Source organism: Mobula hypostoma, chromosome 4, assembly GCF_963921235.1.
Source record: "Mobula hypostoma chromosome 4, sMobHyp1.1, whole genome shotgun sequence".
NCBI lineage: Eukaryota > Metazoa > Chordata > Chondrichthyes > Myliobatiformes > Myliobatidae > Mobula > Mobula hypostoma.
This window is the reverse complement of record NC_086100.1, coordinates 58,846,655-58,873,212: the sequence shown is the minus strand read 5'-3', so window position 1 is coordinate 58,873,212 and position 26,558 is coordinate 58,846,655. Positions and strand designations below refer to the sequence as shown.

Below are 26,558 nucleotides of genomic sequence, written 5' to 3'. Positions count from 1 at the left end.
CATTTAAAATAGTTAAAGTAAAGGGCAAAGCTATAGAATCTAAGATAAAAATTTCTGCACTGAAAATTACTTTATTACAATGAGATGGTGAAAATGGACAATGTCAGATTTAATTTATTGGAAAAGAAGGCAGCTCAAACTTTGGCTTAGTAACAGCAAAGATACTGAATGTGTGATGGAGAAATGATGATGACGATAGCTCTGGTAAATATAACAGCGGCAAAAGTCTCCTAGAACAGTTACGAATTCCATGCGCCATTGACTCCTGCGTTCTAGGCAGTTTCTAGCAGAATTTCAAGTGATCATTTTAGTGATACTTCACCTGTCCCATGTCAGGTTGCGGAAGAGAAGCCAGTTTGGGGAGGGATCAGCAACACCACTTCCCATCCCCCCACCCAAATTATGTAGTGCTGTCCTTGAGACTGTGCATTAAGTGAAACCAGTAACCTGATAAAGGGTCTCGACCCAAAATGTTGACAGTTCATTTCCCTCCATGGATGCTTCCTGACCTGCAAAGTTCCTCCAGCATTTTATGTGTTTTAAATCAGTACATCTGATGGGGGAGGGGTCACAGAAAATATGCACTTTTGGGAGATAAATTTCTGAATATTTATGAACAGAAATAATGTAAGATAATGAAAATAGTTGGGTGCAGAAGAAATAGTAAAATATGTCAGAGGAGTCAATTCAACATTCATGAGTGCTGGAATCAAAATCATTGGGATCAGAACTGTTACAGTGGGAATATTAATTCAGAGAGCTGGCCCTGGGGCCAGCTTCTTTCACTGTGCCCTTCTATTTTTAGTGAGCTGACAGGCTTGCATCCATTTTATGTGCAAGCCTCATGACGTTTCTGGATTTGAACAATGGAAATAAAATTGTCCCCAAAGGCAGTTCCACCATTGGTGGGATACTCAACATATCCATCTTTCTTTCACACCTCTTCAAGTTTTTTTTTGTTTTCAGAATCTATTATTCTCAGATTTAAAATTAACAACTGACCTAGCATCAATAGTCATTTGCAGAAGAGAGTTCCAAACTTCTTCAGCCTTCTGTAGAATTATTTTCTAATTTTACGCCTGACAGACTGGCCCTAATTTTTTTGACTATGCCTCCTGGACCTACATTTCCTAGCCAGTGAGATTGTTTCTCTTTATTCTAGCAGGTTCCCTTAATTCTAGTTAAACTTTAATCAAATCACTCTTTTCTAAATTCCAAGGAACATAACTGTATCTTCAAAAATCTTTTTCTTTAACCCTTTGAGACTAAGCATTATTCTGGTAATTTTATACTTCATCACCTCTGTTGTGCATTTAATATTTGAGTAATTTTGTATATATTTTGGTTAATTAAGCATTCTTGTTCATTTAAGTAATTAATTACATGTTATATATATATAAATATGTGAATTGCATATGTCCTCACACTACCATGTGATACATGTGCCTGGCTTAATGTAAATACGAAGTTAGACTCACATTTCCAATTCCCATGTCTTCCTTTGAATTAGTTTTATGTTTTGAAGTTAAAAAACATAACAACCTCCAAAGTCAATATATTCGTCACAAGCTCTGGTGCCCAGAGAAAACAGCGGCAGAATTGAGGCATGATTTTCTTGTAAGCCTTCTTTGCATCAAAAGTAAGTATTGCATATTTATATTTAAGAAACATTTTAAAGATTTTTTTTGTTTCTCTGAAATGTGTAGTAAGTGTTCTGGGAAAAAAAAGTAAGTACTATTCTTACAACAATTTCAGCTCAGGACTGAAAGAAATTATTTGCAAGAATAATAGAACTGAGAAAGTCTCTAGGAAATGTGGGAAATACTGAGCAAGTCAGGCAAAGTCTGTGCAGAAAGAAACAACGGTAACAATTCAGAACAATCAATTTCAGAAGCCGGAATATTTATAAAAAACTCCTCTCGTCCCCTCTTTCTCCTGCACTCCAGGGAATAAAATCATACCTGCATTATAGCTATATGCTTTCAAACCATCTATTACCATTCCCTGGCTTCTCCCATTAAACCTCTATTGAATCCAGTTAAATACTTCATCATGAAGTGACTTATCCTCCTGGGGCAATCTCCCATCTGGAACTTTGTCAATCACCTTGCTGAAGTCCATGTAGACAACATCTACTGGCTTGTCTTCATCAACTTCCATGGTAACCTCGAAAATCTCTACAACATTGATTAGACACAACCTTCCACGCACAAAGCCATGTTGATTATCCCTAACCAAGCCCTGTCTATCCAAATACATATATATATCCTGTCCCTTAGAATACCTTGCAATAACTTAGCATAATAGACATCAGGCTCACTGGCCTATAATATTACAAGTGCAAATTCCTCCATGGACAGTCCCAAATCTGGCTGCGAAAGGAGAAAGGTTGGGCATGAGGCTAGCAACCCTACCCATAGAAACCCAGTGCTACAATGAAAGCTCCAAAGGCCTCATCCCTAGGAGAGGAAGGATCTTCTACTGGGAACAGGCCTGGGACAGCTGGGGACAGGAAAGACAGGCCCAGGAGGGAGGACTGTGATGAGCTACTGCTAGTGGCTTATGCCCCAGCAGGGGTGATGGGCTTAAGAAGAAGAAGATAATGAAATGCAGAATTGAAATTTGGAAATTATTTATAGTACTGTAATTATACTTTATACTTTATTGTCGCCAAACAATTGATACTATAACATAGAATCATCACAGCGATGTTTGATTCTGCGCTTCCCGCTCCCTGAATTACAAATCGATAGTAAGTATTAAAAATTTGAATTATAAATCATAAATAGAAAATAGAAAAATGGAAAATAGGGTAGTGCAAAAAAAAGCGATAGGCAATTCTGGATATTTGGAGGGTACGGCCCAGATCCAGGTCAGGATCTGTTCAGCAGTCTTACCACAGTTGGAAAGAAGCTGTTCCCAAATCTGGCCGTACGAGTCTTCAAGCTCCTGAGCCTTCTCCCGGAGGGAAGAGGGACGAAAAGTGTGTTGGCTGGGTGGGTCGTGTCCTTCATTATCCTGGCAGCACTGCTCTGACAGCTTGTGGTGTAAAGTGAGTCCAAGGACGGAAGATTGGTTTGTGTGATGTGCTGCACCGTGTTCATGATCTTCTGCAGCTTCCGGTCTTGGACAGGACAACTTCCATACCAGGTTGTGATGCACCCTAGAAGAATGGTTTCTACGGTGCATCTATAAATATTAGCAAGGGTTTAATTTGAAGCACTGTTTGAATTTTATTTTATTCCCTAATCTTAACAAGAAGTTAAGATTAGTTTAGTTTAAAGCCGCATAAAAGAACAGTACCACGATATTTCTAGCCAAATTGGGGATGACTGTGTTGTGTTCCCATCGTTCAAACTTGGCAACCAGTCTATGTGAATATTCTGAATTGGTTTTGTTACTAGGCATTTTGGTATGATTTCAAATATTAGAATTTCCATAGAATGGAGAATAAACACATCCTGATCTATTTACAGACATTACTAGAAATACTGATCTTCCCTACAAAGCGTGACATTTATTCAGCTTAAAGAGATGCAGATATTTCCATAGGAAAGACATTTAGATAAGTACATAGTGGGGGGCCGAAAGAGCCTCTTTCCATTCTCTATGAAATCTCAGCCATCGTTGCAAAAAATGCACATTTCCTGAGTAAACTGAGCAGCAAGATTGTAATAGAATAACTTTATGAAATTGTAATCAAATTAACACTAACCTCCATAACTGTAAACTGGTAGTCAATGTAAACTCCCTTTTCGTAAGTATCTGCAAGGTGAAGTAAGTACAGATTACTGTTTAATAATCTTGTGACTGCATCAGAAGCACTGATAATGGTAATGCATAGTTTGAGCTTGAAGTAATAATTGTATTATATTATTGCAATATTTTAAAGACATTCAAGACAGAAGATAAATGACAGATGAAAAATCATGACTACATGCAACATAATTGAATAATTCCAAGGTGAAATAGCTTACCAGCCAAGCAATTTCCTAAGCATATTTTAATATTTTTAAGAAACACATTCCAGTTATTAAGTGTGGGGACTCCAGCAATCCATGTGAAAATAGTTCAGAACAGTAGTTAGAGCCAGAAACATTTTGAAATGATGTCCATATGCTCCATAACAAATGTATATTTCTCTGATCAGATTGGTTTTGTTAAATGTCTAGCATTCAAAGCAACTGTTTACAACATGCTTAGGTATCCAATATCATACCTCTGGATTCACCATCATCCCAGAATAACTCGCCATTAGCCTTGCCTTGTTCATCAAGGGCAATGAGGAGACCAAGAGGATTCTTTCGGCTAAAAATGATAGGAATATTTATTTGATGCAATTCAATGATAGCTTTATTTTTTGGTGATATTTTAGTCCAACAGGATGAACTTCAGAAAAATATAAGCATAAATCTGGCTACACCTACCTATAAAATGTAGTATTTGCTGGCTGTTGTGTTGGGAAGATAAATCCCCCTCTGACATGAAGTCCCAGCTTATCTGCTGGTATATTCATATTCACAAACTGCTTCCGAGTGGTTAGAGCAGCACCCTAATTTAGCAATAAAAACAAACTCTTTAGTTCAGAGGTGCACCATGATGTTGGAATTAATTAATTAGCATGGCACACAGCTGGGAGAACTTAGACGCACAAGTAAAAATGTAGTATTGTTGATCTCAATCTGTACTATACCTTTGCAAATTCTACTATCAACATCAGTGATTTTAATTTGAAATAGGCATAATTTGATATTATTAGTTAATATAGAAATGTATGTCAAAACATATTTAAAATAAAGTTAATATTGTCCATTAAATTCAGTTTGAGTATATTTACCAACAATTTATAGGCAAAAATGCTTGAATTCTGTTCTGAACTAGCATTCTACTACTGAATATATTTTATTGGTTTTCAACTCAGACATGAGGTGCAATTCCTCATTAGGAGATCCAGCTTCAAAGCTGGAGATGAGAAAATATCAGCAGAAGTAGTCCACCTGCTTCTTCTCAGCTAAAATGATATCCATCATGATCTCTTCTGTTTTTTTCAATAAATGAGAATAGCACAGAGGCAGCAGAAGAAATATTGGATCAAGGGTTACAATATTGGCTTTCTCTTGCAGCAGCTAAAAGTGGCGGTTCATTATTTCTTGCTGATAATCGATGCAGTAAGTAATGTCAAGCCCCTGATGGGTGGCAGGACCTTCTATATTGTGATGTCGTCATGTAGATAGGGTTTTTCCTAGCTGTTTGTAAGACTGCTGAAAAAAAAACACAGCTGGCTGATGCACAACCCCAATCTAGCCAGCTATCAAACTTGCCATGGCTGTTGGACAACTCTGAATGTTCCCAATTTTTAAAATGTCAGAAAAACATTCAAAAATTCTTTGAAAAATCAAGGAACATAAAAATTATAAATTGTAATATAATCAAATAGTCAAAAATACCCTTAAGCGGCTTAAATCACTTAAGTAAAATGAATTAATTTAGTAAACTTTGAGTTACTTTATACTCTGTTTCTCCACCAAATCTAACTCAAACTAGTTTCAATTGACAGATTCCCAAATTTAACTACTGGATAGTGTATAAAATTTCCACTCCATAACTGAACTCCATGAGGAACCCAAGATTGGAGTACTATTGGAAAAACATTTGCAAGGTTTGGACTTCTATGTTTCTGATCTAATCTGGTGGGACATGCTCAGAAATGTTCATCAGCCTGTTTCAGAACGTTATTAAACTTGCAATTGTGAAAAGTATCACAAATTACCTGCTTGGATGCTCCTGTAGGAAATGCTAACCTGCATTAGGTAAATGCTGTAGGTCAGTCTGATTTTTTACCCAAAAACTTAAATAAATAGAAAATCTAACACTATTAATCCTTCATACTCTAATTGGTGATTTTTCTTTTTCTTAAACAGATGAAATTTTAACAATAAGCTGAAACTAGCCAATAAATGTAAGTTCTATTCAACGGTAAGGATTTTCATATTTAAATAGGAATGCATCACAAAACAGTTGAATTAAAAGGATACTTACTGTTTCATAATCGTACCAAACTGCGTCAGGGACATAGGCATTGACATTTTCTGTTTTCTACAAATAAGGAAAATGCAATAAGTATTAAGTAAAGTTTATCACTGATAAAAGTAGTTTATAACTGCAAAATGAAGGAAGGAGGATTTATTTCTAAATTAAATCTTCCAGCTGAAATCAGGCTTGTGTATAGCACAGTGTTGCATTCATGTTATCCACAACTCTTAGTCACATCAGTGAGGCTGAGACCCACACTAGAGACTCATGCATTAAAAAGATGAGCTCAGTGATAACACTTTGACAGCAATAACACTTTCTAGATGTAGTTTTAAACTCTAGTTGCCTAAAAGCAAAGAACAGCTTTTGTAATCTGCGTAATATGAAATATCTGCATTGCAATTTTTCACAATGTTATTGCACTTGTAAATGAACAAATTACTTTTAAAAGATGAACTCAGGAGATAAGAGAATGAAGAGTAGTCCATCATCACAGGTGTGTGTAAAAGATCACAAAGCACTATTTGAGGAATAGGAAAATTCTTTTTGCAAACTTCTAAAATACATGAGCAGCACATATTGCTGTTTCACGAGCTTGCTGGAGGCAAATTGGACATTGTGTTAAGTGCAAAATTGACCACATTGTGCAAAGTATTTTATTAGCTACAAAACACTTTGATATATCTTGAGATCATGCAATATCTAAAAATTGCAAGTCCTTTTGAATATTATGATGTGATTGCAGGTTATGCAGTGAAGTTTGTATCTCAGGTCAGCTATCTGTTTCATTCAACCAAGAATCTCAAGAGATGCAAACCTTCAATCATTCTTCCCATAAGTAGGTTACTGGGTAGACCTTGTGCAAAATAAAAGGTTATCTGCTCACTGGATCTTGTGAATCAGATCCCAAGGGAAAAATCAGATAGAAACATAACTAAAGTCTGAAACTTTCTGCCTATTGGCTGGGAAAAAATTAAAGATTTAGGGGGATCAAAATAAAAAAGAGAATAAACGGAGAAAGCATGTAGATCAAATAGTTTTAAATTCATTCAACTATTTGAACTAACAATTGTTCTTATTCTTCAATATTGACGCACAAAAGTGCTTCATTGAAAACTTTGCTATAGTTAGTTTGCTAATAACTTCACGCACTGAAGGAACGAAAAGGGTTAAAGTAACGTACAGGATCCAACACAGGAGTGATAAGAAGAGCAGGTCCCCATAGAAACTGACGGTCAACAGTCCATGTCACTTTGTCTGAGGGAAACCTTTTTTAAAAAAAAGAAAATAATTCAGTTAAATGTATAATAAAATTACATAGATAAAAATGCTGAAAAATTATTACTTTACTCCATAGTGCAGAGGATATTAATATTATATAAATTATTACCAAAAACAAATACAATCAAAACATTTTATATCTCTTGGAAAAACTAGTTTAAACTGAGTGTTAGAAACACAAAGCATAATGGAGACAAGATTTTACATTTTTCTTTTAAGTTGCAAAAATCCTCCAAGGCATTAGGCAGAATTTTGCAGGAGTCGGGGGTAGAGAGAAAAACAGGAATTACATGAAAAAACAACACCAGAAGAAAGGAGAGGAGTGGGCAATTACATGGAAGGCACAAAGGTGGAACTCTGACCTTGAAGTGATTGGAATATGAAAATTTAACAAAAAGCAATTTTGCTGAAACTTGGGAAGCTACGTGATAGTCACAAGACTCAAATTACAGGTAGAAATCTATGTGACTGTGATGTGAACCCCAGATAAGTTGGCTTTGAGGAAAGTCAAATCTAGACATGGAAAAGATAAGGTTGATAGCTTGAAGCCTGTGTCATCAAAAAAGCTGAGAAATATTGCAGAGGTTTAAGAAAGGATTATAATATCGGGGATCAGACCCATTGGTCAAGGGTTGGATAAGCAACAGCAATAACCTATTCTCTATTCTATGGGTATAAATACAAGGTGTATGATGTTAAAGGTGATGAAGTCAGAGCCTGGATAAAGGTCATGAACCTAGAACATGGAAATTTGATGTTGTCGCCATTACAGACACTTGGTTGAGAGAGGGACAGGAATCAGTGCTTAATATTCCAGGGTTTCAGTGTTTTAGGAAAGATAGAGAGGGAGGTGGGCGGTGGGGGGGGGTGGTGGGTGTGGAATGAGTTGCACTCCTAATCTGGGCAATATCACAGCTGCACTCAAAGGAGACATGGTGGAGGGTTTATTCACTGAGTTTATATGGGTAGAACTCAAAAATAGGAAGAGATTACACTCTGATGGGATTGTAGCACAGACCCTCCCAAAGCCACCAGGACATTGAGGAACAGATATGCAGGCAGATTAAGGAAAAGTGAAAACAATAGGGTTGCTATCATGGAGGACTTCAACTTCCCTAATAAAAATTGGGACCTTCTTAGTGCAAGAGATTTAGATAGGGAAAGAGGGTTTCTTAAATCAATATGCAGATAGCCCAACAAGAGCAGCAGCTGTACTGGACCTGGGGCAGTAATGAGCCTGGGCAGGTGACCAACCTTTCAGTGGGTGAGCAGTTAGGGAACAGTGACCACAATTCCTTAAGTTTTAAGATAGCTACGGATAAGGCTAAGTATGGAGCTTGCAGGAGAGTATTAAGTTGGAGCAGGGCAAATTATGAGAGCATTAGTCAAGAATGGGCAAGTCCACATCTGACACCTCTAGGGTGTTTAAAGAGCAACTGCATAGAGCAGACTATAGTTCCAGTAAGAAGGAAAGACAAGGATGGCAAGGTAAGGATGTCAAGACAGGTGATGAATTTAGTCAAGAGGACAAAGGAAAAGCTTAGAAAGCTAGAATCAAACGGAGCCATCAAGGACTATAAAGAAACCAGAAAAAAACTCGAAGGGAATTAGGAAATCCAGGAGGGGCCATGGAAAAGTCCTTGACAAGCAGGATTAAAGAGAATCCCTAGCTATTCTATGCATACAAGAGCAAGAGAATAACTAGGGAGAGGGTAGAACCAGTTATGGTTAAAAAGGGGTGTACACACACAATGCTGGAGGAGTTCAGCAGGCCAGGCAGCATCTATGAAAAAGAGTACAGTCGACGTATCGGGCTGAGACCATTCATTAGGTCCTGTGTGTGTGTGTGTGTGTGTGTGTGTGTGTGTTGCTTGGCTTTCCAGCATCTGCAGATTCTCTCGCTTGATAAAGAGGGGAACATTTGTTTGGATGCTGATGATGTGGGTGAGGTCCTTAATGAGTATTTTACATCAGTATTTAGCAAAGGGAAGGATGTGGAGGGTAGGGAGCTCAGTGCTGAGCGTATTCATAGCCCAGGGCATTCCGAAGTAAAGGAGGAGGTAGTGTTGGGTCTGTTAAAGAGCATTAAGCTGGGTAAGTCCCCAGCACCTGATGGGATTCAACCCAGGTTATTGAGAGATGTAAGAAAAGAGATTATTCGGGCCTTGACCAATATTTTTCAGCCACAGGCGACATGTCAATGGACTGGTGAGTAGCTAATGTTGTTCCATTATTCGAAAAGTGAACCACGAATAATTCTGAAAACTATAAACCAATGAGTCTCATGTCAGTGCTGGGGAAGGTACTGGAAAGAATTCTTAGGGTTAGTATTTATGAATATTTGGAAAACTAGGGCCTAATAGGGCCATAGGCTTTGTGTAGGGCACGTTGTGTCCCACTAATTTGAAGAAGATTTTTGATGAGGTGACAAATATGATTAATGAAGGTAGAGCTGTGGATAGAGACATAGAAAACCTACAGCACAATACAGGCCCTTCGGCCCACAAAGTTGTGCAGAACATGTCCCGACCTTAGAAACTACTAGGCTTACCTATAGCCCCCTATTTTTCTAAGCTCGATGTATGTATCCAAAAGTCTCCTAAAAGACCCTATCGTATCCGCCTCCACCACCGTTGCCGACAGCCCATTCCACGCACTCACTTCTCTCTGAGTAAAAAACTTACCTCTGACATCTCCTCTGTACCTACTCCCTAGCACCTTAACCCTGTGTCCTGTTGTGGCAACCATTTCAGCCCTGGGAAAAAGCCTCTGACTATCCACACGATCAATGCCTCTCATCATCTTATATACCTCTATCAAGTCACCGCTCATCTTCCGTCACTCCAAGGAGAAAAGGCCGAGTTCACTCAACCTATTCCCATAAGACATGCACCCCAATCCAGGCAACATCCTTGTAAATCTCCTCTGCACCCTTCCTATGGATTCCACACCCTTCCTGTAGAGGGGCGACCAGAACCGGGCACAATACTCCCATTGGGGTCTGATCAGGGTCCTATATAGCTGCAACATTACCTCTCGGCTCCTAAATTCAATTCCATGATTGATGAAGGCCAATACACCATACACCTTCTTAACCACAGAGTCAACCTGCGCAGTTGCTTTGAGCGTCCTATGGACTCGGACCCCAAGACCCCTCTGATCCTCCATACTGCCAAGAGTCTTACCATTAATACTATATTCTGCCATCATATTTGACCTACCAAAATGAACCACTTCACACTTATCTGGGTTGAACTCCATCTGCCACTTCTCAGCCCAGTTTTGCATCCTATCAATATCCCGCTGTAACCTCTGACAGCCCTCCACACTACCCACAACACCTCCAACCTTTGTGTCATCAGCAAACTTACTAACCCATCCCTCCACTTCCTCATCCAGGTTATTTATAAAAATCACTAAGAGTAAGGGTCCCAGAACTGATCCCTGAGGCACACCACTGGTGCCTGACCTCCATGCGGAATATGACCCGTCTACAACCACTCTTTCCCTTCTGTGGGCAAGCCAGTGCTGGATCCACAAAGCAATGTACCCTTGGATCCCATGCCTCCTTACTTACTCAAAAAGCCTTGCATGGGGTACCTTATCAGATGCCTTGCTAAAATCTATATGCACTACATCTACTGCTCTTCCTTCATCAATGTGTTTAGTCACATCCTCAAAAAATTCAATCGGGCTCATAAGGAACGACCTGCCCTTGACAAAGCCATGCTAGCTATTTCTAATCATATTATACCTCTCTAAATGTTCATAAATCCTGCCTCTCAGGATCTTCTCCATCAACTTACCAACCACTGAGGTAAGACTCACTGGTCTATAATTTCCTGGGCTATCTCTACTCCCTTTCTTGAATAAAGGAACAACATCCGCAATCCTCCAATGCTCTGGAACCTCTCCCGTCCCCACTGATGATGCAAAGATCATTGCCAGAGGCTCAGCAATCTCCTCCCTCACCTCCCACAATAGCCTGGGGTGCATCTCATCCGGTCCTGACGACTTATCCAACTTGATGCTCTCCAAAAGCTCTAGCACATCCTCTTCCTTAATATCTACATGCTCAAGCTTTTCAGTCTGCTGCAAGTCATCACTACAATCACCAAGATCCTTTTCCATTGTGAATACTAAAGTAAAGTATTCATTAAGTACCTCTGATATTTCCTCCGCTTCCCTACAAACTTTTCCACTGTCACACTTGATAGGTCCTATTCTTTCACGTCTTAACCTCTTGCTCTTCACATACTTGTAGAATGCCTTGGGGTTCACATGGTCCCTTCTGGTTCTCCTAATTTCCTTCTTAAGCTCCTTCCTATTCGCCTTATAATCTTCTAGATCTCTAATATTACCTAGCCCTCTGAACCTTTTGTTAGCTTTCCTTTTCTTCTTGACTAGATTTATTACAGCCTTTGTACACCACGGTTCCGGTACCCTACCATAACTTCCCGGTCTCTATGGAACGTACCTATGCAGAACTCCACACAAACATCCCCTGAGAACATCTGTTTCCAATTTAAGCTTCCAATTTCCTGCCTGATAGCCTCATAATTCCCCATATTCCAATTAAACGCTTTTCGAACTTCTCTGTTCCTATCTCTCTGCAATGCTATTGTAAAGGAGATAGAATTATGATCACTATCTCTAAAATGCTCTCCCACTGAGAGATCTGACACCTGACCAGGTTCAATTCCCAACACCAAATCAAGTATAGCTTCTCCTCTTGTAGGCTTATCTACATATAGTGTCAAGAAACCTTCCTGAACACACCTAACAAACTCCACCCCATCTAAACCCCTTGCTCTAGGGAGATACCAAACGATATTTGGGAAGTTAAAATCTTCCATCATGACAACTCTGTTATTATTACACCTTTCCAGGATCTGTTTCCCTATCTGCTCCTCAATATCCCTGTTACTATTGGGTGGCCTATAAAAAACACCCAATAAAGTTATTGACCCCTTCCTGTTCCTAACCTCCACCCACAGAGACTCTGTAGACAATCCCTCCATGGCGTCCACCTTTTCTGCAGCTGTGACACTATTTCTGATCAACAGTGCCATGCCCCCACCTCATCTGCCTGCCTCCCTGTCCTTTCTGAAGCATCTAAAACACGGCACTTGAAGTAACCATTCCTGTCCCTGAGCCATCCAAGTCTCTGCAATGGCCACCACATCATATCTCCAAATACTGATCTAAGCTCATCTGCTTTATTCACAACACTCCTTACGTTAAAATAGACGCATCTCAAACCTCCGGTCTGAGCGCGTCCCTTCTCTATCACCTGCCTATCCTCCCTCTCGCATCGTCTACAAGCTTTTTCTATTTGTGAGCCAACTTCTTCTTCCCCAATTTCTTCAGTTCGGTTCCCACCCCCCAACAATTCTTGTATAAACTCTCCCCAGTAGCCTCAGCAAACCTCCCTGCTAGGATATTGGTCCCCCTGGGATTCAAGTGCAACCCATCCTTTTTGTACAGGTCACACCTGCCCCAAAAGAGGTCCCAATGATCCAGAAATCTGAATCCCTGCCCCCTGCTCCAATCCCTCAGCCACGCATTTATCCTTCACCTCACTCTATTCCTATACTCACTGTCACGTGGCACAGGCAGTAATCCCGAGATTACTACCTTTGCGATCCTGCTTCTCAACTTCCTTCCTAACTCACTGTACTCTTTTTTCAGGACCTTTTCCCTTTTCCTACCTATGTCATTGGTACCAATATGTACCACGACCTCTGGATGTTCTCCCTCCCACTGCAGGATATCTTGGACGCAATCTGAAACATCCCGGATCCTGGCATCTGGGAGGCAAACTACCATCCGAGTTTCTTTCCTACATCCACAGAATCGCCTGTCTGACCCCTAACTATAGTGTCCCCTATCACTACTGCCTTCCTCTTCCTTACCCTACCCTTCTGAGCCACAGGGCAAGACTCTGTGCCAGAGGCACGATCACTATCGCTTCCCCCAGGTGGGCTGTTCCCCCCCCCCCAAAGTACTCAAACTGGAGTACTTATTGTCAAGGGGTACAGCCACAGGATGTTGTCTACATGGATTTTATCACAGCATTTGGAAAGGTCCCTCATGGGAGGCTCATCCAGAAGATTAAGATGCATGGGATCCATGGAGAATTGGCCATTTGGATTCAGAAGTGGCTTGCTCATAGATGTCAGAGGGTAGTGGTCAAAGGGATTTATTCTAGCTGGAGGTTTGTGATTAGTGGCATTCTGCAGGAATCTGTGCTGCGACCTCAGCTGTTTGAGATGTATATAAATGACCTGGATGAAAATATAGATGGGTGGGTTAATAAGTTTGCAGGTATTAGGAAGGTTAGTGGTGTTATGGTTAGTGACGAAGACTGGCAAAGGATATAGCTAGATATTTGTAGATATAGCTGGAGACTGGCAGATGGAGTTTAACCCAGCAAACAGTGAAGTGTTGCACTTCGGTAGGTCAAATGTAAAGAGACAGTACACTGTTAAAGTTAAGATCTTTAAAAATGTTGACGAGCAGAAGAATCTTGGGGTCCAAGTTCTTAGCTCCCTGATACTGGTTACACAGGTTGATAGGGTGGTTAAGAAGGCATATGGAATACTTGCCTTTATTCGTCAAGACACTGAGTTCAAACCTCAGGGAGTTATATTGCAGCTTTATAAAACTCTAGTTAGGTCAAATCTGGATATTACATGCAGTTCTAGTCACCACCTCACAGGAAGGATGTCAAGGTTTTGGAGAGGGTGCAAGGTGCTGGCTGGATTAGAGGGGATGAGAGGTCGGGTAAACTTAGGCTCTTTTCTCTGAAGTGGTGGAGGCTGAGAGGAGATCTGATAGAAGATAGAACTTTATTAAAGGCATAGATAGAGTCGACAGACAGTATTTTTCCCGGGGTTGAAATGACTAATACCAGAGGGCATGCATGTAAGGTGAATGGGGGTAATTTCAAAGTGATGTGAGGGGCAAAAGTAGTGGGTGCCTGGAATGCACTGCCTATTGGTAGAGGCACTTACATTAGAGACTTTTAAGAGCTGTTTAGATAGGCACACGAATGTGAAGAAAATGGAAGGCAGAGGTGATTAGTTTAGCTGGCCATTTGATTACACATTCGTCTGGTTTGGCACAACTGTGTGGGCTGAAGGGCTTGATCTTGTGCTGTAATGTCTTATGTTCTATGTTCTATGTCCTATGACAATCTCCTACGCAAGAACCGATACACTTAAACTGTGTTTGCTCACTAGTAAATTGATTCTGTGTCAAACTTATTCGGTCTGTAATCTGTAACGACCAAGGTGAAAATAGAGTGCACCTAGTTATTTAAGAATTGTTAACATGACCCTCAGACATGAAAGATACAACTCATAAAGGTAATCTTTGCAGATTACATCTGTGCAAATCTTGCCCAAAAACAGATCATTTGTTTGAATTAATTTCTATCCAGCCAACAATACTCTGTTTTCCTTCTGCACCCAGATCCTCCTGTACTTCCCAATAACTCTCTTATTGACTGAGACAGATAGCTTCCTCTCAGGTCCCTGGCCATTCCATTTTAAGAGGCTTATTTGAAAGTTTGCGATAATAGCCTATGGCGGTGATATTCAGTGAAGAAAATATGGTTTTAAACTCATGTAATTCATAGATGTTATGGTCAGGCTCAAATGGGTATAATAACGATGGAGAGAAGATCAAAGCCAGATCAACTGGAAGTAGTAAATTATTTGACCAATTGCCATTGAGCAGCTTTAAGCAAACTTATTGTCCATCTTAATTTCAGTTCAAACTGTTCAAGCAGAAATAACGTTTGTTGAAGTTTAGTCTACAAAACTGCTCTTTCCCGGAAAATGGATTCATACTGTCCTGATATGTGTTTAATCATCAACTTTTATTGATCTTCCAATAAACTTACTCATGAAGCAGTGGTCGAACAACAGTGTCTCCAGAGGTGTGAGCCTTGTGAAAGAGCGTGTAGAGATAAGGAAGCAATGTGTACCGAATATTCAGGTAATGCTTGGAACTGTTCACTAAAAGTGAGTTTTCACCAAAAAAAGCTGGATCTTGAGGCTACAAAAAGTTTGCATAAGAACAAAGAATTGCGTTACCATAGTTATTAATAAAATCGAACCTAATATCACAGTGATAATTTATTTCCTCCTATTGCAATAAAATATTCATAGCCAGCTTTTGAAATCTTACTTCATAATTTTCAGCATTGTGGTTCCGACAAAATGGATAAAAAGCTCCAACCTGCATCCATCTCCTACACAGTTCTTCAGCTGAATTATCAAAGAAACCACAAATGTCTGCCCCAATCTGCAAAGGTGAAGAAAAGTTGTAATTCTCTTATTCCTTCAAAGGATTGTAGTTATTCAGCTTCTTTAAACACACAAATTCTCTATAAGATAAATATTTATTTTGATTGGCTTTCTTCTGTTTGGATAATTCATGTCACAGAACAGGCATACCTTGAAAACTTATACAAAAATGAACGTATCTTTTATGTGTTCTAAAATCCACTTACATATGGAATACCAAAGAGATTGAACTCCAGCATTCCAGGAATTGCCCATTTGATGTCATTCCAGTTTGCAGCATTATCTCCCAGCCAATGTCCTGAGTATTTTCCTGAGCCAGCAAAAGTCGATCGAGATAGAATAATACTACGTTTCCCAGGGAACACATGCTTAATTACACTGCAATATTAAACAAAGGAATTACTGATGGAATGTAGGTAGCACACAGTATATGCATGTATGATCTAATGGTGAATATTCAAATGCCATATTAATATTTTCTGACAACTAAAAATGTATTACAATTTACTAATTAATTGTTTTGGAGAGTCTATGCATCATTAGCTTCTATTGAAAAGTTCAGTGGGATTATGTGGTGAGATTCATCTTTTGGTTGCAGGCATCAATATATGAGAAAATACAGGCCTGGGCAGTACTGAATATTAGGACGCAAGTACAAATGGTGACACTGCACTTATCTACTGTTATCAGGGTAAGGATACATTCTATTCCTTAAGTTTCCAAGCAATCTAAACAATTGTATAAAAGGCATGAAGTTCAATAATCCGGAATCTTAATTCTAGCTGTCTCTCTGCAGATGTTAGGTAAAAATGTTCAGCATTGCCTATTTTCACTGCAGTTCCTAGAAATCTGAAACGTTTTGCTTTTTTCAGTTAATCTTAATTCTCAGCTGGCCTTTAGTGTGATGCTATAATTAACCCTGATACATTTGGTGGAAAAAGAAATTTACTAAGGGTTGTTGCTGTTGATCAATGGTCATTGACCTCAGCTGGAAGTGTACAGATATTAAATTCAAGTGCAAAGTCTGGCCTAGCTGTCACATTCCTCCAGATGATCAGCTGAACAAATCTCCAGCCTTCATTCCCAGTCCAGGTCTCTAACACTAGCTGTCATGATGCAAAAGACTTGAAATCTGTGGTAAAGTTCTCATTTCATACTTAACTTCAACAGAAGGTGAGATGAACTACTTTCAGTTATATATGTTGGTTATTTGAAAGATTGTTCTGGTCTGTGATTAGAATTTGAGAAGGTACAGGGAATATCCTTACAGAATCAAGGCAATGTTGAGAACTATTTTGAACAAAATGGTGGAAGCAATAAAGGAAAAAAAGTCAATATTTTGTGAGGCAAAATAAGAAAAAAGGTAAAAAAAAGAAATGTCTTCAGAGTAGACAAAAATTCTTATTCTTCTATGATATTAAGGTTCTATCTAAAACTAACACGTCATTATTTTCCCACCTATTCTAGTAAAATAGAGGCAGTCACCACAGGAGTGAATACTACATATTAAATTATGTGAAGAACATTACTTAGGCCACAGTTTTAAATGAATGACAGCATATTACTAAGTTCTGAACTGGAAAAGAAAAGCAGTTCAAAAGCACAAGATTTTTATTTAAGAATGTCTTTTATTTCTATTTTACTTCCATATAATTGTGCATGAGAGCTTGTCTGATCTTACCAAGGTATATTTTTTTTAAATTTCTTGAACAGGCAATACCTATAATCTCCAATGAAGAGGACTGATGCATACATTTTCAATGTAGTTACAAACTCTCTAAATCAGAAGACTAAAAGATGCTTTCATATGAAATGACTTGAGAGAAAGAATCATGACGATAGGATGTGTGTTATCTCTCAAACCAAAATTGGTTCAGCATTTTGAACAAAAAACATGGGAAAGGTCCAAACTAGCATTTTAAGAGGCGTCCACACTCTTTGTGGCTGAATGCTTTTCATCGATGCTGTAGTATATCTTGTTAATAGTACGTATTTATAGTAATTGAGACATATATGAAAATATCTTTTCAGAGTGTTGAATACAGGAATAACTTAGCTAGAGATAAGTTACTTCCACACTGTAAGCAATGCTACTTACAGGTGAAAGAAGTTCAATGGATTAGACAGTAGACATCTAGATCTTTCATCCAAGTGGTTAGAGTAGAATTCAACATAAGATGGTAACAGCAACATGTGGCTGATTACTTACTTACTACTCTTCTCTGTGCATCAAAAAGCATAAAAATGAGACTGGGTCATTTGTTCCAAGAAAGCACTGTGCACTGGATAGTTCTAATGCTCTGAAACAAAACAACTAGCCAAACTTTTCACACCATAACAGAGAATTTCATAAACACATTAAAACACACTCTATATTTAATACTTACTCTTCAGTAGCAAGTATCATTGAGTGACCATAAAGACTGTGCAGATCATAATGTATTCCCTGAGTTTGTCTGGCATCCATGCAAAGAGTCTTGGAGTACATTAATTTGTCAAGAATCCCTTCGAAAGAAAATAATTTATGAAAATTATTTGTGATTTCCAAACACGTGTATTAAATTCATGGCTTCAGCAGTTATTTTACTACAAAATAGTAATAGCATTTAGTGAAAAATAATTGTAATTCTATGTTATATGGATTTTATTTCAACACCTTATTTTTTGATTAAAGCATCCAGTAAAATATTACACTATAGGTTAGGATCTCTCACTCTCCGGTCTCAAAGGCAAATCCCATGCAGAAATGCAGAGTAATCACTAAATATTCTCCTCTTAATTACTCTACATGGAATAATTCAAACTGGCAATTAAAAATCTCGGTAGAAAAAGCCAGATGAATTTTACAAGACAGGGAACAGGTTCTCAAAGATAGTGACTTGACATACTTTCAAAAGTGTGTACAGTATCATAAACATATGCACAAATTTGAAAATATTTATGCACCAATAGAACTGTGAAACGAATCCGTATATTGTAGGGTTCAAATCATATGTAGTTTTATGAAGAAGAAACCAGGAACCAATACTTGAAGGCAATGTTCTTTCCAATCATTTCTCCATTAGCAGTTTTATTCTACAGGAACAAAAGGGAAGAGTCCTTCCGAAGGTAAACAGATTTCTAACTACATTAACTACTGTACAGATTGGATGGGTTGCACCTGAACCCAAGGGGAAGCAATATTCTTGCAGGTAGGTTTGCTAGCATGGTTCAGGGGGGTTTAAACTAATTTGCAAGGGGGATGGGACCCGGAGCGATAGAGCAGTGAAAGAAGTGCATGGAGTAAAGCCAGATCTAACATATAGAGAGGCTTTGAAGTAAGAGAAGCAGAATAAATGGCGTAAAGGTAGTAAGGCAGAAGGGCTGAAGTGTGTGTACCTCAATGCAAGAAGCATCAGGAACAAAGGTGATGAACTGACAGCTTGGATACACACATGGAATTATGATGTAGTGGCCATTACAGTGACTTGGCTGGCACCAGGACGGGAATGGATTCTCAATATTCCTGGATTTCAGTGCTTTAAAAGGGATGGGGGGGGGGGAAGGGGAGGTGGGGTGGCATTACTGGTCAGGGATACTATTACAGCTACAGAAAGAGTGGGTAATGTAGCAGGATGCTCTTTTGAGTCAGTATGGGTGGAAGTCAGGAACAGGAAGGGAGCAGTTACTCTATTGGGAGTATTCTATAGGCCCCCTGGTAGCAGCAGAGATACCAAGGAGCAGACTGGCAGGCAAATTTTGGAAAGGTGCAAAAATAACAGGGTTGTTACCATGGATGACTTTAACTTCCCTAATATTGATTGGCACCTGATTACTTCCAAGGGTTTAGATGGGGCAGAGTTTGTTAAGTGTGTCCAGGACAGATTCCTGTTACAGTATGTGGACAGGCCGACTAGGGGGAATGCCATACTAGATCTAGTACTAGGTAATGAACCGGGTCAGGTCACAGATGTTTCAGTGGGTGAACATCTGGGGGACAGTGACCACCGCTCCCTGGCCTTTAGCATTATCATAGAAAAGGATAGAATCAGAGAGGACAGGAAAATTTTTAATTGATGAAGGGCAAATTATGAGGCTATAAGGCTAGAACTTGTGGGTGTGAATTGGGATGATGTTTTTGCAGGGAAATGTACTATGGTCATGTGGTCGATGTTTAGAGATCTCTTGCAGGATGTTAGGGATAAATTTGTCCAGGTGAGGAAGATAAAGAATGGTAGGGTGAAGGAACCATGGGTGACAAGTGAGGTGGAAAATCTAATCACATGGAAGAAGGCAGCATTAATGAAGTTTAGGAAGCAAGGATCAGATGGGTCTATTGAGGAATATAGGGAAGCAAGAAAGGAGCTTAAGAAGGGGCTGAGAAGAGCAAGAAGGGGGCATGAGAAGGCCTTGGCGAGTAGGGTAAAGGAAAACCCCAAGGCATATTTCAATTATGTGAAGAACAAAAGGATCACAGGAGTGAAGGTAAGACCGATTAGAGATAAAGGTAAGAAGACGTGCCTGGAGGCTGTGGAAGTGAGCAAGGTCCTCAATAAATACTTCTCTTCGGTTTTCACCAATGAGAGGGAACTTGATGATGGTGAGGACAATATGAGTGACGTTGATTTTTGGAACATGTTGCTATTAAGGGAGAGGAGGTGTTGGAGTTGTTAAAATACATTAGGACAGATAAGTCCCTGGGGCCTGATGGAATAGTCCCCAGGCTGCTCCATGAGGCGAGGAAAGAGATTGCTGAGACTCTGGCTGGGATCTTTATGTCCTTGTTGTCCACGGGAATGGTACCGGAGGATTGGAGGGAGGCAAATGTTGTCCCCTTGTTCAAAAAAGGTAGTAGGGATAGTCCGGGTAATTATAGACCAGTGAGCCTTACGTCTGTGGTGTGAAAGCTGTTGGAAAAGATTCTTAGAGATAGGATCTATGGGCATTCAGAGAAACATGGTCTGATCAGGGACAGTCAGCATGGCTTTGAGAAGGGCAGATTGTGCCTAACAAGCCTGATAGAGTTCTTTGAGGAGGTGACCAGGCATATAGATCAGGGTAATGCAGTGGATGTGATCTATATGGATTTTAGTAAGGCATTTGACAAGGTTCCACACGGTAGGCTTATTCAGAAAGTCAGAAGGCATGGGATCCAGGGAAGTTTGGCCAGGTGGATTCAGAATTGGCTTGCCTGCAGAAGGCAGAGGGTCGTGGTGGAGGGAGTACATTCAGATTGGAGGATTGTGACTAGTGGTGTCCCACAAGGATCTGTTCTGGGACCTGTACTGTTCATGATTTTCATTAACGACCTGGATGTGGGGGTAGAGGAGTGGGTTGGCAAGTTTGCAGATGACACAAAGCTTGGTGGTGTTGTAGATACTGTAGAGGATTGTCGAAGATTGCAGAGAGACATTGATAGGATGCAGAAGTGGGCTGAGAAGTGGCAGATGGAGTTCAACCCAGAGAGGTGTGAGGTGCTACACTTTGGAAGGACAAACTCCAAGGCAGAGTACAAAGTAAATGGTAGGATACTTGGTAGTGTGGAGGAGCAGAGGGATCTGGGGATACCTGCCCGCAGATCCCTGAAAGTTGCCTCACAGGTAGATAGGGTAGTTAAGAAAACTTATGGGGTGTTAGCTTTCATAAGTCGAGGGACAGAGTTTAAGAGTCGCGATGTAATAATGCAGCTCTATAAAACTCTGGTTAGGCCACACTTGGAGTACTGTGTCCAGTTCTGGTCACCTCACTATAGGAAGGATGTGGAAGCATTGGAAAGGGTACAGAGGAGATTTACCAGGATGCTGCCTGGTTTAGAAAGTATGCATTATGATCAGAGATTAAGGGAGCTAGGGCTTTACTCTTTAGAGAGAAGGAGGATGAGAGGAGACATGATAGAGGTGTACAAGATAATAAGAGGAACAGATAGAAGGGATAGCCTGCAACTCTTTCCCAGGGCACCACTGCTCAATACAAGAGGACATGGCTTTAAGGTAAGGGGTGGGAAGTTCAAGGGGGATATTAGAGGAAGGTTTTTTACTCAGAGAGTGATTGGTGTGTGGAATGCACTGCCTGAGTCAGTGGTGGAGGCAGATACACTCGTAAAGTTTAAGAGACTACTAGACAGGTATATGGAGGAATTTAAGGTTGGGGGGGGTTTATTTGGGAGGCAGGGTTTGAGGGTCGGCACAACATTGTGGGCCGAAGGACCTGTAATGTGCTGTACTATTCTATGTTCTATGTTTAAATAATACGAGAATTTTGAAAAGATTCTTTTATAAACCGAGTTTACTTCCCTAAAGTGTTATGTAAATGTTGATACAAAAATATAAAGGTATTTATTGAAAAACAAAAGTTGCATTTGCTTGAAATCTGAAAAAAAAATCAGAAAATACTGGAAATACTCAGCCAGACAGGCAACTTCTGTGAAGAAAGAAACCAAGTTAATATTGTAACAACAGCAGATATTTATTCTGAAACCTTATTAACAAGTGTGGAGTGAAATTCATAATTTGGACCCAAGGTATTAGTATGGAAAATACTCAATTATTAGCGCCTGTACAATTCAAGCCAATAAGCCACCTGAAGATTGCAGGTTGAGGCTTTTTAAATATCCTATGATTGAAGTGTAAAGCTTATTCGCTTCCAAAAATGAAACCTACTTGGAGTGAAAGGAGGATTATTCCATTCGTTTTTAATACATCCATTTACTGAACCTTGTTTGAAACTTGACACCTCATTCATATCCTATAAATGAGATATAGCACAAAATTAATAAACATTATGAGAGTTAGAATTAGATTTAGAAGGGAAGAATTATTAACAAATAAGATAAAATGGAACATACAATCCAAAGGCCATCATATTTTATTTCTTGATAGAATTTATCACATTCACTTATCCACCATTTAATACACTGGGGGTTAGTATAGTCCGGAAAGACTGTTATGCCCGGCCAGACCTGAATGAGACAGAAAACACAACTGAACTATTTGTAAAATAATGCATGTTATCATCATATTAAACATGAAATAAAACAAACAGTTCTGTGAATCAGGTATTAACTCATTAGGTAGTAAAAGTTTCTTTTAACTTAAAAATTTACAGTATAATATTATAAATAGGAACCTAAACTGATTTCTCCATTCCAATTAGAGTTTATATTGCCGGATTTCATTTTTTCAAGATTTCTCACTATCATTTTGAGAACCACAGTTTGTTTCCATTACCTCTCCCTTTAGGGGTGTTTTTCCATCAGATTCATTGATCCAGACTCCCAATTCTGTACCAATATCATAAGAATGATATGGGCCATCAATCAGCTTGTCGATGCTAATGGCTGGGTCCTAGATTTGAAGATGAAGGGAATAATGAACAATCAGGACCCACAACCATCAGTTAATTTTTCCCCAAGACATTAATGACTACTGTTTAATGTGTACTGTGTTAGGAAAATAATGGATGAATTTAAATAATCAGTTTTACTGGAGAAATGCTTAATATCTGTTGGTGAAGAGTGGCACACTCCTTCACTTGTCCTCCACTTTACCTCCCCTGAGCATCATCTTATTTAATAATACAGGTGAAATTGACACTGACACACATTATAACTAACCTGAGGATCCTATTCCTAAAGTCTACTAATGAATCTGTTAGATTTTTATGGTGATTTATTACCTACTGAAACAAACCCACTAATTTATTGAATCTCACTTTATTTGTGTTGCTTGGGTCAGAATTCAACAATTCAGCCTTGCTAGGCTGATTCCAATACTAGATGTTGCTGTGTTTCACAGCCGGCAACCTTGGATGCCAAATTGCTTTTGATTGGATGCTCCCAAAAGACCAGTAGTGTGTAATTCTAATATCAACATCAGAAATGAAGTAATTGAGCAGCTTCACTGTAGTCATATGCATTGTGATTATTAATGTATCAATATATCATGGGGATCATTTATGTCCTTGGAGGAAAAGTCCAAAAACAGCTAACCTGGCCATGAGAGTTGGAAGGTACAATTGACCTGCAGATTCTTACGCAGGCAGCATCCCAACTGAATGCTGTCTTCTCATTCGCACAACATATCAGTGTAGCCAGACTGAACACCACCAGCATCAAGTGGCCAACAGCACTTCAAGTCAGCTTTTGCCAGCCTGCTCCCTTTAATGGTGAGGAGTGGTGGGGCGATAGGACTTCTGAAAATACACTGTAAACTGGGAATAGCTGAATAACAACGCTGCAGAGGAAGGGCAGAGTAGCACAATTTCCAGCAATGTACTGAGGGCTTGGGTGGAGAAGGGATGCCCTCCTGCAAACCTCCGCCAAAGCGAGTGAACAGATCTCTATGCTCTTCAATGTCAATTGACAGCCTCCAGGGACCTAGACACTGCTTCACTTCTTTCCACATTTCAATAAATTCAATCGTCTCTCTCATGGTCAGGTAAAGATTGCAACTTCAAATCCCAAGTGAGAACAGCTGTCCTGCCATCAGCTCACACTGCTTCGTGTAGCCCACCACTATCACTCATCTACCAGTCTCCACAACTCAGAGTTCAAATCTATCAGTCTCATTCATACTTATTTACTCAGTTACACATGCATTCCACTCTCACATTTATACAACTACAAATCTCATGCCCACAACACATTGCCAGCTATTCAATCATCACAGTAACATCACCCAAGACAAGTATTCAGCTTTCTATGACTTATTTCTCCTCTTTGCAGGATATCTTGGCAAACAGCAGGAGACAATTGGTTACAGTTGACAGGCATGTCTGCAGTCCCTGAGCTACAAGAGGGATACAATGCTCGCAGTCAGTCACTGGAGTAGCCATTGCCAGAGGACACTTTTGACAGCTTCCACATACCTGATCCTACACATCACTTCCTTGTCTTCTCTTCTGCCCCAAACATCACTCACCACCCACCTCCCCCAGTCAGTCTCGCTCAGCACCATTCCTCTTACAAGTTGCCCTTCTGTTTCTCTCAAATAGCAGAAGTCAGTGCCTTGGCAGGTATTACTGGAAGAGCAAGAAGAGAATGATGAATTTCATACTTCGTAATACTACAGGAAAGTTAAAAGCAAGCCCAGAGGCAGCACTAATACATGGTGTGGCACAAGACCCTGAAGCCTGATCAAAGAGTTTGAAAGGTACAAGCTCCCCAGTGCACGAGGTTACAAATCAGTTTCACTGAAAAGGACTCAAGATAGGCTGTCAATGGAGATAGTCATTTAAATGCACTAAGAACCCATGCAATGCCCAAGTGGTGTTGTGAAAGACCAGCCAACTAGGGTGCAGGGTCATGCTTCTGCCAAACTTATTCATTCTGCCTCTATCATAGATTCAAACAACAATGCTCAAGTTCAAGATTAGTTGTCATTCAACCATACACACTAATACAGCCAAATGAAACACTGCTCCTCTGGGGCCAAGGTGCAAAACACAGAACCAACAGTCACACACTGTCACATATACACATATAATTATGATAACAGAAAAGCATACAGTTACAAAAATATATATAATTCCCTAGTTAAAACTGTATTTCTGTTGCTATGCTGTTGGGCATTTTATTTCAGCTGTTTTCTGGAAATCCAGTTAGTTAAGCTTCATAGACTAGTGTTTTGGCTTTAACTGAGATAAGGAGCCATTTGCCCAACTTAGAAATGTTGTGTCAGCCAACTGGGTTTGATAACGCATTTTAACATTCGGTCCAGTGGGATAACTTGGAATATTAGAGAGAGCTAGATGGGGTCAGATTGCAGAGGGAGAGTGATTGACTTTGTGTTTTTTTGTTGGGAGTTGTTGGAAGAGAAGAAGGTGCGGAGAAGAGCACCAGGGAAAACCCCATCGCTTTGTGCAGTTGAATGGTCCCAAGGAGGAAGTCCCAATACTTCTGAATGAGCCAGCTTATTTGTAACGTTCTTCAAGGGAAGTTCAAACTGTGACTGGCGATGTGGATTCAGCGCCATGAGTAAAGCGATACACACAACTACTTCAGAAAAGAGCTCCAATGTTTATGTGCACATTTAGAATGGTTTAACTGCAATAGTCCCTTTTTTTCCTATTAACTGTTTGTTAAAGTTGAAATATCTGTAAATATTCTTCCACTTTAATTTTATGCTGGTGTAAGGTCTGTTATTTCCTGGTGAATGATAACTTCTCAAGGAGCAGTATTTACACAGCATTCACCTCAATTTTCGTTACCTTATTGGAACATTCCAACTTTCCTGTTCGGTTGAACCAGAATCATACCAACCCAACGTATGTTGCTTATTGAAGATGGCCTTCTCACTATTACCCCTGCAATGCTGAGTCACGTGGCCGTAAGCCAGAGCTAGCTAACTAGCCAGATTTGTTATGAGTCACGGTAAGAGGGGTACATATATAAAAAATAATAATAAAGGGTTTTACAGGTGACATAGCAGTCCTTCAATTAATCTTCCAAAGAGTATTTGGATGGCTGACACAACCACTCCCCAACCATCGTGATGGGTGGCTATGTTCCATGTAGAAAACTAGCAAGCTCAGACTATTGCTGCTCATGCTGAAGTGGGATGGATTAAAGTCATTTCTTCTCACCCCAGGGCGACATGGCCACATGCAGCCTTCCTTACCAAAAATTAGCCCGACTACAGCCAGTGTGTTAGCACCGAATAGGAGCACAAGCAACGCAAACAACGAGAAGGTGCAGAGATATGCTGTTAATAAAAAAGCAAAATGACATAATATCCATCAGAATCATTAATGTTGCTGTCCAAATTGCCTCCTCCGTTCTATAAGATCATTAGACCATAAGACATGGGTGCAGAATTCGGCTTTTTGGCTCATTGAGTCTACTCCACCAGTCCATCATGGTCAATCCATCACCTCTCTCAACCACATTCTCCTGCCTTCTTTCCAGAACATTTGACGGCCTGATTAATGGAGAAACTATCAACTTCTACCTTA

At 39.7% G+C, this 26,558-nt stretch overlaps 1 protein-coding gene across 4 annotated transcripts in view; it reads right to left on the bottom strand.

The window, feature by feature from the left end:
• The window catches only part of si (sucrase-isomaltase), a 181,395-nt gene that overhangs the window by 107,349 nt on the left and 47,488 nt on the right, over positions 1–26,558 (bottom strand). For all 4 annotated transcript variants that reach the window (XR_010017658.1, XM_063045838.1, XM_063045836.1 and 1 more), the window contains exons 12-23: positions 22,835–22,951; positions 22,453–22,566; positions 22,268–22,352; positions 18,017–18,134; positions 15,836–16,007; positions 15,511–15,627; positions 15,224–15,378; positions 7,217–7,301; positions 6,040–6,096; positions 4,428–4,552; positions 4,220–4,308; positions 3,716–3,765 (exon numbers count right to left, since the gene is read on the bottom strand). Coding sequence is in view for 3 of the 4 variants with exons in the window: in XM_063045838.1 (XP_062901908.1) it covers positions 3,716–3,765; positions 4,220–4,308; positions 4,428–4,552; positions 6,040–6,096; positions 7,217–7,301; positions 15,224–15,378; positions 15,511–15,627; positions 15,836–16,007; positions 18,017–18,134; positions 22,268–22,352; positions 22,453–22,566; positions 22,835–22,951 (1,284 nt within the window). In the remaining variant the exon portion in view is untranslated. The remainder of the gene's footprint in view (positions 1–3,715; positions 3,766–4,219; positions 4,309–4,427; positions 4,553–6,039; positions 6,097–7,216; positions 7,302–15,223; positions 15,379–15,510; positions 15,628–15,835; positions 16,008–18,016; positions 18,135–22,267; positions 22,353–22,452; positions 22,567–22,834; positions 22,952–26,558) is intronic.